This window comes from Odocoileus virginianus, chromosome 15, assembly GCF_023699985.2.
Source record: "Odocoileus virginianus isolate 20LAN1187 ecotype Illinois chromosome 15, Ovbor_1.2, whole genome shotgun sequence".
NCBI classification, from domain to species: Eukaryota; Metazoa; Chordata; class Mammalia; order Artiodactyla; family Cervidae; genus Odocoileus; species Odocoileus virginianus.
Genome location: NC_069688.1, coordinates 4,680,253 through 4,693,800, shown reverse-complemented (window position 1 = coordinate 4,693,800; position 13,548 = coordinate 4,680,253). Strand labels below are relative to the sequence as shown.

The 13,548-nt window shown below is 54.5% G+C and overlaps 1 protein-coding gene across 1 annotated transcript in view; it reads left to right on the top strand.

The window, feature by feature from the left end:
* KHDRBS3 (KH RNA binding domain containing, signal transduction associated 3) overlaps positions 1-3,214 on the top strand; it is a 152,502-nt gene extending 149,288 nt beyond the window's left edge. The window contains exon 10 of the mRNA XM_070476959.1: positions 2,961-3,214. Coding sequence (XP_070333060.1) covers positions 2,961-3,024 — 64 coding nt within the window. The 3' untranslated portion in view covers positions 3,025-3,214. The remainder of the gene's footprint in view (positions 1-2,960) is intronic.
* Positions 3,215-13,548: the final 10,334 nt, after the last annotated feature.

Genomic DNA, 13,548 nt, shown 5'->3' with positions numbered 1-13,548 from the left:
ATGTCTACAAGCAGCTGTCATTTACCTGGTGACTGAAATGAGCCAGGGGGCATCGTGTCTCTGGGTGCAGGACTGTGCCTTAGGACTTTATCTGCCTCATCAGGTCAAGTTAGCGTCATTCTTCCATCGGAAGAGAATTTGCCAGGTTGCTAAATGTTGTCATTCACATATACACATATGTAAAACCTCACCTGACCTCCACAGCAAGATCCATGCCCTTCCTCACCTGCCCATGTCCACTCCCTAACACAGTCTTAGCGCCTAACAGGCTCTCGGTCGAGGGGGTGGAATAAGTGAGCAGATGCCTCGTGAGGGCAGGGCTGGTCTCCGCTCACTTGGCATGTGTTTGTCTTTCTCACCAGCACCACCTGGAACCACGTCTCATTTGACTTTGCATCCAGACCCCAGCCCGCTCCCTGGCCTGACAGTGCTTATGGAGGAGCCGATGACTAAATGAGTCAGTGAGCAAATGGCTCTGTAATTTTAAAATGCTGACCCTGAGCACCCCTCACTGTTAGTCTGTCAGTGGGAATGAGATCGTCTACTTCTGTAACCACTGGCTTTTTCCATCAGAAAGGTGAAGCTGGAAAACAAAAACATGCCCTTTATAGGTGATACATGTGCTTGGTACAAAATCTAAAACTTTGGGGAAAGTGTACAATGAAAAGTTAGTCTTACTTCCCACCCCTGCCCTGAAACACCCAGAAGCAGCTCTTGGTCTCGGTTTTTTAGAGATAAACATATGCTTTGCTTCTGCACAGATTATTACTGTTTTTACGTACAGATCAGTACACTGTTGTCTACCTCCCTTGTTTCACTTTAGAGTATACCTTTGAGTTCATTTTTCTATCATTTTAAATTATAAAGATGTGCTTTTCTTTTTATTGGCTGAATAATATTTATATGAATGCATCATAATTTAAACAACTGCTGACAGACAAGTCGTTTGCTTCCAGTGTTTTGCACTCATTAGAGACAGTGCGAGACAGTGTAGCCTTTCATCTCTGTTCTTGTGCACGTTCGTACACATCTGTAGAATAAGTTTCTAAAATAGATTTATTGAGTCATTACATTTTCCTATAGTTATTACTATATTGCTCCCCATAGAGGTAATCATGTATCTTAATATGCTTTTCTGAAGGAAATTTGAACCCTCAGTGTTATTCCGTCCATTACAATATACAGCTGTTAGCGCCTACACACAGCAAACTCCTCTCCGCAAAGTGGGTTCACAGTTGTTCCCACGTGCATGTGGTGGGGCTGGATCCTGTGGGAATGAGCGAGGCCAGCTCTGGGCGCTCAGGTGCGTCTTGCAGCGATTGCTGAGGATCCACGGTAAAGATGGTGATGGATCGTGCTTCCTCAGGCTCCTGTCGGTCTCCTCTCACTCCTGGGACCTACTTTCATGGGCCGACATCAGCCTGAGGCCAGCGCGCCCTGGGTCCTGCGCCAGCCCTGGATGCACCAGGGGAAGGGGCCACCCCTGTTCTGGAGGGGCCCACGGCCTCTCCGCGGAAACCAGGCCCCAGCTGGCCCTCCACCCACCCTGCCTTTGCCCAGCTCCCCGCTTCCTCCCTTCTTCGCTGGCTCTCCAGAGCTTGCCAGTTCCTCAAGAGCTTCTCTGCCCCCTTCTGCCCCCAAAACCCCTCTTCACTCTGAGTACTGGCTGACAGCACCCGAGGGTGAACCCCTGATTCTGATCTGCTGATTGATGTGTGGGTGGTCCTGCATCCCCAGGAAGTCCTCGAGTCAGGAGCAAGTCTGTCACTTATAAGAGGGCACAGCCATCAAGCCATCGAGGAAATGTGCACTGATTAAGCAATACCAGTTAACACTCGGGCTTCCCTGGTGGTGCAGTAGTGAAAAATCCACCTGCCAAAGCAGGAGACATGGGTTCCATCCCTGGGTCGAGAAGATCCCCTGAACAGGAAATGGCAGCCCACTCCAGTATTCTAGCCTGGGAAAGCCCATGGACAGAGGAGCCTGGCAGGCTACAGTGCATGGGGTCACAAAGAGTTGGACAGGACTGGGCACACAGGCATATTAGCTGTTTCCCCTTTTAAAGTAAACAGCCTGGTTCGTCCCACAGAACACGGATGCTGCGTGTGGTCCTGGCAGGCAAGGTGAAGGCCAAGGGGGTGCAGGGATCTAGGTCACGTGCGCTGGTCGAGGAAGGACGAGGAGGGAAAGGCTCCACAGAGGAGGAGGAAAGAAACCAAAGAGGGTTTGAAGGATAAGCTGAAATCTTGAAGCAGACGAAGGAGGAGCTCGTGTCAGAGGTGACAGGCTGCCGCAGGTTTGGGAGGCAGGGAGGAGCCTCACAGGTCTGAGGCAAGTAAGCAGTTGCTGGAATATGAGGTGTGGCAGCCATGGCGGGGAACAGGAGGGTGGGCAGGCCAGGTCACGGGGAACAGGGAGACGGCCCCCAGGGCGGGCATCCGTGACCGGAGCTGTGGGGAGTAAGCTTGGCGACGGCCGCGTCTCCGCTGTGATTGGATCGGTTCTGTTCCCTTCTGATTGCCGGTTGGGTTTTGAACAACAATTTTGTTGTAGTTAACACATCAAAATGTATTATTTGGTGTTAATAATATTAATTAAAATATATCTGAAAGCTGAGTTTCAGGTGACAAGTGTGTATCCATGGGAAGTCACCGCATATTTTAATATTGAAAGTTCCATGTGGAAAAAACTATGGCCATCTGAAAGCAGACCCATAAATGTCATGACGGATGGCATTTTGATGATCATCATACTGTTTAAATCATTCATCTGCCTACTGAACACGAAGATTTTAGGTCCTTAATTTCTATAATTTTATTTTTCCTTGTTTTCTGTAAGTATTCTCATTTCTATTAAATTTCAGCTCGCCTGCTTCCTCTGCCTAAATCCTGCATTGCCACTAGAGTATAAATATTTGTCTCTTGATGTATACAAATATATTTCATTTTCCTCTCTTTCAGGAACTTTCCTTCCAATTATGGACTGCTTAAGAATAGTCAACTCACCAACGTGCCTAGTCAGTAAATGAATTCACTTGAGAACTTGAAAATCATCTTTTTTTTGCACAGTTTTGTGTTTCATGAAATGTTTTATAAAATGGTATGCTTTCTGATTTGAAAAGTCTGTTAAAAAAAAAAGGGAAAGAAAATCAATCTTGTCCCCTAACAGAAAACAAATGATTTGTGTATTACTTAATAAAGGCTGCCCATTTCAATTGCTTCTACTTTAATATAAACCTAGAAAAACAAAGACTTGTTATTTCAGCCCAGCTCTGAATTCTGCACACTTGAGAACCATATGTGGCTGCACCTCACTGCAGGAAGTCAAGACTCAGCACAAATTTCAGATTTGAAAATGATTTCTCCCTCTCAGTTATGGACCAATAAATACGAATATGTTATGCCAAAAGCATTCCGCCACATGAAAGGCTAATTATAAAAAGGCTTCTGCAGGAAGCAGGGTGGTGCTGCCAGGATGGAAACGCAGCTTTCATACCTCCGTGATCTGTCATGAAGCAGAAGGGTCATCACTCCAGGGACAGTAGTATTCAGTTCCTTGTCTTTTCATCATTCTCTGGTGCTTTGTGATTTTAATTCAGTAACTCCCCCCCTACCCCTCAACCCCCGAGGATGGGTTTCATTCCTTCTGTTAGAAGCTCACACAACAGGCTTCCTAGACTTGGAATTTCGAATACGATCCCGTGCGTTGTTAAACTGTCACTGTCTTAACTCAAAGACACCTTTCCTCGAGGCATTCACTTTACGGGGTCTGTGTTGGGAGCATCGTGTGTTGGGAGCACAGAACAACTTCTGATAGGTTCGTTTTCACTTGTGCTCTCCACACATCCTAAAGACGTGCTCTTCTGCTCCTAAAGTTCGCAGTTCTGCGTCTGTCACGTACGTGTTTCTTCATCTCAGAAGCGCAAGGAATAATACCCGCATCCCAGGGCACCGGTGCCCATCAGAGCAGAGTCTCCGCACCCGTCTGTGCGGAATTAATTCTAAACAAGGAGGAACGTCAGGACCTGAGCCGGATTGGTGTGTGTTCCCACACTTTGTCTCCCGTTTGGCCTGCAGCCTCTTCTGAGTCAGTGACACAGTCATGAAGCTGCGAATGGAATCCCAGACACTGGAACTCTGCGGCTCACCTCCTGTCCCCTTCTCCCATCCCACTCCTGCTGCCTTAACCGCGGCCTCCTCTCCGCTGCCTGGGCACTGAGTTCCCGGCACACACATTGGCGGAGAATCTCCTACTTGCTGGGCATGGCAATGTGGATGAGAGCACAGGTCAGACCAGGGGCCTCCTGTCCCTCCCATCCCAGCAGGAGGAGCCAGACTGTCAGAGCAAACTGGAGGACGCCAGGGGGAACAGAGCTGGGGGGACAGCACAGAGGCGGGAGGGGGTGGGACTTGGCTGGGCCGTAAGGAGTATAAGGATGTCTCTGTCGGGACCTAGAAGAGTCAGTGATGAGCTGCCCTGAGGCCCTCACAGGGGCCGCAGGCTCCCCACGGAGGCAGAGCCGATGTGGGGGACAGACGAGGGGCAGGGGCCGGGCCTGGAGGGCTGCCGGGAGCCCTCAGGGGAGGAGAGGAATGTGATCCCTGAATTTCAGCAGGGTCAGTGGCAACCACGTTGAGAAGAGGCGGTCGTGGGGCCACGTGGGGCCCGTCAGCAAGCCGCAGTGGAGGTCAGAGGGAGGCCCGCGTGCAGGCCGTGAGGCCTGGACACCCGTGAGACACGCTCAGGCAGCCGGGCCACGGGCTGGACGTGAAGTGGGTGCGGACCCCAGCCTCGTCCGCTGCCCTGGAGTCACAGCCTTCTCGGGCCCTGCAGGACCCGCTTCCCCCGAGGTGACCGTTCCCCAGCTCAGCCCCGAGCCAGACCCCTGGCACAGGCTCTCTGAATGGAGCTCCTCCTCGGGTTGGGGAGGACGTGTGAGAGGGCGGGGTCAGCAGGAAACAACTGGACTAAAGTCTTTAGATTTGAAACTCGGCTTTCCTCCAGCTAAGCTGGTTTTGGTCCATCTCAGCTAGGGTGCCTCCTTGACGCATCTGTCTTCTCGGCAGCTTCCAAGCGTGGCAGGCTGAGAACCATTCTAGTGTTTGATTTTTAAAGGCTCTGAGCGACTTCCTGTGGTTTTAAAAATAACCACTGATGGCTTTTTCCGTGCATACTTAACTGTATTCAACCCTTAGAGCTGGCTTTTTGAAGGGATGCCTTCGCGGAGTTGTCAGCATCACAGCCACCACGCAGGAGTTCTGCTTTCTGCTTGCAGATGGTCCTGGCTCCATGGGACAGAAATCTTCTCACAGTGACCCGGCCCTCATGCTTTTGTGTTGCCTGATGGAAAACTCTGGCAAAAAGATGCTTCTGTGCAGAAGCTAAGAGCCTCGTGTCTGTGTTCCTGCTCCGGGGTGACTTCTAGAGCCCCTCCCCAGGCCGCCCACCTTGCTGCCTTTAGACGCACCTTCCGGGGCAGCCTGTCCCAGATGGCCGTTGTCCTTGCTCTGCCCTCCCCCTCGAGGCTCTTCATCCAGGTGGTCCCTCATTTGGGCTCCGGGAGGTGACCCAGCACTGCGCACCCACGGCAGCTGATACCTGGGTGCTCCAATCATCCACTGCGGCGTAACCGACCGTCCCAGGACTTAGCAGCTTAAGAGAACAGACACAAGCCACGTGTATCCTGACAATGGGGAGCCTGGGGCTCTTTCTAGCTTAGAGTCTCTCACCAGGGTGCAAACTATCAGCAGGGGTTGTGGTTCCTCAAGGCTGGGGAACACGCTCACCGACTCACTCATGGGGCTGCAGGCGGGAGGCTCCGACCCTGTCCACAGGACCCTCCACCGGCTGCCCGGGGGTCCTCAGAGCGGCCAGCCTCCCCCGGGGCCAGCAGCCCAGGAGGGAGAGTCCCTGAGCGAGGTGGCCACAGATGCTACCCTGCGTTCAGAAGTCACATAGTCACTTCCTCCTGCCGGTGGTCCACCCCAGCAGCCCCGGGACAGCATGGGGGTGACTACTCAGGGTAGTCAGCTCCGGGAGGCCAGGCCCAGGGCCACCCGGCAGCTGGCTCCCGCCGGGCGAGCTCCCCGACACCTCTCTGCCTCTCAGTCTCCCCCCATAGACAGGGGTGCTGCCTCCCTCAAGGGAATCGTCAGGAGGAGGCCGGCACATGCTGCGCTCCTCCATGTTAGCCGTGAACTCCACGGACGTGCAGAAGTGCGTCCCGTGGAGACTGTGCACACCACCCCTTCCCCCAGTTCTGCCGGCCTGAAGACCCTCAGCCTTCATCTCCATGGCAGTGAGCTCCTGAGGGCAGGATGGGGACTCACCCCATCCCCGCGTGCCCATACTCACCCCAGCAGCCGCCCCCAGGGCCCCCAGCTGCCTGGCCCTCTGCAACCCCCAGGTGGGAGTCCCAAGCTCCCCTTTATGCTCGCAGCCCCGAGGCAGGCTTGGCCTCCACTGCCCGCTGCCCCTCCATCTCCCTGCAGCTGGCTCCACCCAGAGGCCCTGGCTCCTTCCCTCCAGGATGCGGGCTGCTGGCTGGGCCAGCCTCAACCCGTCTAACCAGATGGGAGCTGCCCCACCCGGCGACTCTTAACCCATTGGTCCCAGCATCAGACCACTGGCTTCCAGACAGAGGAGCCCGGCCCAGTGGCTGGCACATTAACCCCTGACATCCTGTCACCCCTAAGCCCTGGCTGCTGCATCAGAGCCAGGCCCACACTTCCCAGTTCCTCTCACTCCCCCCATCAGCTGGGCGAGAGAGAGCTCCGAGCCTCGGTTCCTTCAGCGCTGAGATGGGGATTCTCCATCTCCACCACCCCCGTGGGGTCCTGACCGGTGGGGCCGTGGGCTGACGGAGCCCCTGCATTGCAGAGGGGGACAGGAGCTGGGGGGTGACATGCCCACCCTGAGGTGGGCTGGGAGGATCACACACGGTTTCTAAACACCAGCGCGCCCTCAGATCGCTAGTCTAGCCTCATGTGGTGTTCCTGCATAACAAGATGCAGGACCAAATCCCTAGACAAAGTGCTACGCTGTGCTCAACCCCCTCCCAAGGCCAGACCCCCAGGAAGGCCACCAGCAGCTGTCGTGGGGAAATCAATATCAACACCCAAAGTGAATTATAACAAAATGGTGCAGACAGGATTGGATCCGCTTCCCTTTCTGGGTGGGAAATTCATGATTTCCCAAGATGTCAAAAGCCGATGCAGAGGCAAGATCTTAAACCTTCCAAAGAGGGACGTGAAGGGCAAGTGCACCTGGGCAGCTGAGTCCAGCACCACCTCAGGCCCCCGTGGTGGCCACTGTCTGCAGTTGTAAGGGAAGCTCCCAGTCCGAGAAAGTCCCAAGAGCGCAGGCCCTACGTGGGCCTCTCCATCTGGATTCTTGGACTGACAGGGGTTCAAGCTCCACAAGGGAAACCACACATGGTGTTCATAACGACAACACATGGCTTGTCACTCCTGCTAAGACTGCACAGACTTCATCCAGGCGAGCTGCTCCTCCTCCGGCTTATCATTATTGTTCAGTCGCGCAGTCATGTCCAACTCTGTGACCCCATGGACTGCAGTACGCCGGGCTCCCCTGTCCATCACTATCTCCTGGAGCTTGTGCAAACTCTTGTCCATTGAGTCAGCGATGCCATACAACCATCTCATCCTCTGTCACCCCCTTCTCCCCCTGCCCTTAACCTTGCCCAGCATCAGGGTTTTTTCCAATGAGCAGGCTCTTTGCATCAGGTGGCCGAAGTATTGGTGCTTCAGCTTCAGCATCAGTCCTTCCAATGAATATTCAAGGTTGAGTTCCTTTAGGATTGACTGGTTTGATTCTGCTGTCCAAGGGACTCTCAAGAGTCTTCCCCAGCACCACAGTTCAAAAGCATACCTCATGTAACTTCATCTTAAACCAAATAATGCAGCCATATCACAGAATATCTACTTCCCTAGATATTTTCCCCACACATCTATTATATGGAGTAATTAAGGTCAAGTTGCAGATGCCTCAGAAAAACTTTCACATTAAATGTCAAGCACTGTGCGTATTTTCTCTGCTTCTGCCTTGCCAACAACACGCTTCCTTTGTGCCAGACACTGTTTCAGCTTATTGTCATCTGTTGCGAAATAACTCTACACAATTATCTAGATTTCTGACTGCATGATAAGCAGAGGACCTACAACCCCAGCCTGCCTTCTGTGTGCCCCGGGTCTGCAGGGGCGTGGAGCCAGGGCACTAGTTTGTCCCAGTCCACATTGTTCCCTATTACCTCCCACCCGGCCCACTGCAGGCATTTGCTGTTTGCATCCGATGTCCACGGCCCGAGCAATAAGATTTTGTCCCATACCCTCCACTATGTGGTAGGAGGGAATCAGCTGGAAAAAACAGTCCTCTCACTGGGTTACAATAGGAAAGTTAGTTGCATCCTTTAGCAAAGCATACTCCTTAAGTCTGTCTCCGGAGTCACTGTGAGCTCAACAGGGCCAGGACTCTCTAAGGGAGCAGTGCCTCATCCAGGTTCCTGGTGGGTCAGGGAGAGGGGACCCCCAAGCAGATGGACCCCAGCCCAGGAGACTGTCAGTGGCGTCCTCCACCTCCCGTCAGCTAGAGCAGCCCCTGCAGGTGAGAAAGGAGGGGCCCCGCCACACTGGCCACAAGTGACAGGAGAAATGCCCCCTCCTGTGTGATTCCATAGTGCTCAGTCTTGTCTGACTCTGTGACCCCGTGGACTGTAGCCCACCAGGCTCCTGGGTCCATGAGATCTCCCAGGCAGAACACTGGAGTAGGTTGCCATTTTCTCCCCCAGGAGATCTTCCTGACCCAGGGATGGAACCCACATCTCCTGCACTGGCCGGCGGATTCTTCGCCACTGAGCCACCTGGGAAGCCCCCACCTGAGCTGGAGCCCTAATGCAGAAACCTGACCCTCCTGTCCAGGAGCCTCCCCACTCCAGCCGGCCTGATATTCGGGGGCTTCTCTCAACCAGGCACGTGCTCCCTTCCCTACTTGGCTGTGCTGCCCAGGGCCTCCGGGGAGGCAGGAGCTGGGGGCCTCAGGCCTCTCTTCACCCTTGCTGATGCCCAAGGCTCCTGTCTCCTTTCCTTCTCAAGAGGCACCAGAGACCACCCGCTTCTGTCCTGGAGAGTTGGCCTCTGAATCCAGGGCCGAAGGGCTCCACCCAGCCCAGGCACGCGCTCTCCGTATACTAGGGGGTGGAGCTAAGGTGGGGGTGGTCTGGGGGCCGGGGGAGGGGGTGGTAATCCAAGCAAGAGGCACATCAGGGTCCCCATCTCAGCCTCCGGGTGGGCTTCCCAGGATGGGGAGGGCAGACGGGGGCGACACTTCCCGGGGTCTCTTTTGATGCCAGTGTACGTGGTACTCGTGGTGTGATGGACAAACCGCCCGAGACGGACCCGCGGCCTCTCTCAGCTCTACCACCCACTGGCCCTCGAAGCCTTGGGTCCCTCCAGGGACAAATGGGCCAGAGCACTGGCCTCGCGGGGGTTCTGAAAAGAATCCAAGGGACAGCAGGTCCCACAGGTGCGGGCGGTGCTGGACGGGAAGGGGCTGGAGGAGCACAGAGGGGAGAGGAGGACGGCGCGGAGCGCCGCCAGCTCCCGGGGATCGCAGGACCCCGCCGGCCCTTGTCGGCTCCGTAATGACTTTCTATTTTTAGGCGGCAGCGCGCGCTGCTTGTGACCTGCTTTGTAAATAGATGCTTCACAGAAGAGATGGGCCGTGCTGGGGGGGGGAGGCTGACGGGCACCGGGAGGGGCGGCGGGGCCCAGCCTCCCCCTGCCTCCAAGATGAAAACTCGACCTTGAGGGAGAAGCTTCGAGAAAAGCAGTGAGTGGGGAGAGGACTGAGTGGTCCCCCGGACCTCCCGGCTTTCTCTGCTGAGGCCCCTTTGAGGGCATTCGCTGACTAAATTGCTTTGCTCAGTTTTATCAGAATTGTGCTAAATGCAGCCAAAAAAGTAGGAAAGAGGGGTCAGCAGGTCACAGTCAGCCCAGAATGATGAAAAGAGGGTCAGACCAAGATCCAGGAAGGAGGGACTTTATCTCATGCCACTTTCTGGGCTGAGGGCTGCCCTGGGCCCCTGGGACAGTGGCATGTAGGGTCCCCCAGGACCCCCGTGCTGACCCTGAGCACCGATCTGTGTCCCCACTCCTGGGAGATCTGCCTGCCCCCAGACACAGGCCCGAGACCTCGTCAGGCCGGAGTACATCTGGGACGGGCGCAGCCCCAGCCCCCAGCATCCCGCTCACCCTGACAAGTGACTGGCAGCGCAGGGCCACCTGTGCCAAGGTGCTCAAGGATGGACGCGCCCTCTCTGCACAGGTCCCCCTGTGGGGGTCAGCAGGACGAAGCCCAGGAGGGCAAACCCACACCCGGAGGTGGGGGGTCTCTCTGGACCCCAACATGGGCACAAACCAACTTCTCGCAGGCAGGCACGATTGGGGCAAGAGAAGCCAGGCCTTCCGTGTTTGGGTTGGTCTCTCTGAATCCGTCTGATTCTGGGCTTCCCTGATGGCTCCATGGGTAAAGAATCTGCCTGCAATGCAGGAGACATGGGGGATGTGGGTTCAATCTGTAGACCAGGAAGATCCCCTGGAAAAGGAAATGGCAACCTGCTCCAGTATTCTCGCCTAGAGAATCCCTGGTGGGCTATAGCACCTGGAGTCGCAAAGAGGCACAACTGAACTGCTAAGCTCTGAAACCGAGCTCATCAGGGCAGGCTGGGAGGCCTTCCCCATGGCCCTGTGCTGCTCTGGGCTCCAGGAAACGTCTGGGGCGCTGACTGCGTCCTCCAGGCTTCAGTCGCCTCTTGTGGGAAACAGAGGTGTCCCTCCCGAGGTGTCGCTACAGACCTGTCCCCATCCAGTGGCACAGGACACAGTGTGAGGAATGCGCAGCCTCTGGAAGCTGAAGCCTGGGGTTCTCCAGACCAGTCTGCATCCAGCCCGAGCCGTGGGACGGGCTTGGAGGGGCCAGGGAAGCTGGGGGGCCGTCCCCCTGCCCCCCGCATGGACAAGCAGTCCCAGCAGCCCCTACTCCTGCTTTCCCTTCTCTCTCTGGCTCCCCTTCCTTCCATTTCAGCAACAAGTCACAGCGCCTCTGCGGGCTCGGCGCCCCCAGCACAAACCCTACAGAAACAGACTCTGTCCCGGGCGGTCCCCGCGGCCACCGGAGGTCACGAAGGCCTGTGTGGAGAGTCCCTCCCCCGCGGATGGCCTCCACCTCCAGCACGGAGGCTTCTCGGCCTCACGAGGGGCCCACGAACTGCGGCCCCCAGGAGAAATCCTCAGTCTCGAGGGGGCAAGGGTGCAGGGGACGCGCCGGGTGGGCGTCACTGTGTTCCTCGCCTCCAGGTATGGAACTGGGAGGCGGGGTTTACCCGGGTTCGCAGAGGGATCTGGGTGAGATGGGCCCCGGCGCCCCCCAGCGGTGACCTCTCGCTAACGCGCCTCCCTTGGCCTTTCCCCCTGCCCTCTCTTCCCACCTCCCGCATAAACTATTTGCACCCAAGTCCGTATCTCAGGGTTGGCTTTTGGGGGAATGCAAGCTCTGGTAGACAGAATGATGCCCCCCAATATACCCACGCCTCGATCCCCCAGAACATGTGAATATGTTACCGTCGATGACAGAACAAGCTTTCTGGGCGTGATTAAGCTAAGCACCTTGAGATAGGGAGATGCTGGATTCTCCAGGTGCACCCACCGTCATCACAAGCATCCTCATAAGAGGGAGACAAGAAGGTCAAAGTCAGAGAGAGGAGACATGAGGGCGGATCCAGAGGGTGGAGCCGTGTGCTTTGAGGGTCAGGACGGCCTCGGGCCAAGGAACAAGCAGCTTCTAAAAGTTAGAAAAGGCAAGAGAGAGGCGTGTCCTCTGGCGGGAGCTGCCAAGAACACTCTCGGACCTTGGTTTTAGCCCAGTGAGACCCAAATTGTTCAACTTTTAACCACAGAAGTTTCAGATGATAAATTTGTGTTCAAAGTGAAAGTCAGTCATGTCTGACTCTTTGCAACCCCATGGACTATAGAGTCCATGGAATTTTCCAGGCCAGAATACTGGAGTGGGTAGCCGTTCCCTTCTCCAGGGGATCTTGCCAACCCAGGGACTGGACCCAGGTCTCCCGCATTGCAGGCGGATTCTTTACCAGATGAGTCATAAAGGAAGCCCTTGTGGCTATATGAAGTTTAATTAAGTTTATATTATAAATTTGTGCTATATTAAGCCAATAAGGGAAACCTGGCATGCTGCAGTCCAAGGAGTCCCAAAGAGTCGGACACAACTGAGCGACTGAACTGAAACTGAAGCCAATAAGTTGGTGGTAATTTGTAAGCGCAGCAATAGGAAACTAATACGCCTAGACAGGGGCTTCCCAGGTGGCGCTAGTGATAAGGAACCCTCCTGCCAATGCAGGAATCCTAAGAGACACTGGTTCAATCCCTGGGTTGGAAAAATCCCCTGGAGGAGGGCATGGCAACCCACTCCAGTATTCTTGCTTGGAGAATCCCATGGACAAAGGAGCCTGGTGGGCTACAGTCCACAGGGTCACAAAGAGCCTGAAGCGATATCATGCATCACAGTAAGACAACTCAGGTGGCCTCAACTGGGATCAAAAAATGCTTAGGTTTTGGAGTGAGGCCTGTTGGCCTTGACATTCCTGGCTCTACTAATGAGAAGGGAGGCCATCAGTGACTTAGGCCCCCTTCTCCAATTCTGAATTTCTGAGGTTTCTAAGGTTCCTTCGGAGAAAACTCAGCAGAAGGTGAGTGGTAGGGAGAAGCCAGAACGATTTATTTTTCACTTCTCTTAAATGTTAACAACACTTTACAATCTGTGAGGAGCAGAGACACCATCTTGTTGCCCCTTGGGAGAAATGCCTTGCTCCTACTCTTTGTTAATTGGATGCATAGAAATTGGTGGACTTTGTTCATTTCTTTTTTTTTTTAATTTTTTAATTTTTTTTGACTTTATTCATTTCTAAGTACCAACGTTTGTGTCTTGTCTCTCTCCCCATGGCAGAATTTAAGGATGGTTTCCTGCAAGGTGGGCATGCTGTACAGAAGGATGAAAGGAACAGATGAGGAAACATGGGCCCTAGCACTTTGCCTCCATGGGGATGGGACAGGCTCTCTGGATTCCCTCACTTAATGCCAGTTTTTGAGATTTGAACCAGGACGTTTTGTTCCAGAGTCAGAAAAACCCCAAACAAGCTGACTTTCACTTAAAGATGAATTGATTTAAGCAAGCAGAAAATTCTAAAGATAGAGGAAGCTTGTCTTTTAGATCTGGTCCTGGACTGGCTGCGACTCAGGTTTTGTGATGCTCAGAGTCCTTCCAGGTGAGACCCAGGCCATCCTCACCCAGCAAAAGCTCTGCCATCCACTCCAACTGGACCGACTTGGATCACGTGTTGCCAGCCCCCAACCAATCACTGTAGCGGGAGAATGAAGAATCTGGTTGGCTCAGCCCTGGGTCTGGCTGATTTGGGGGCAACATTGGGGTCTGGATGTCGGGAAAGGGGAGCTGCTGGGG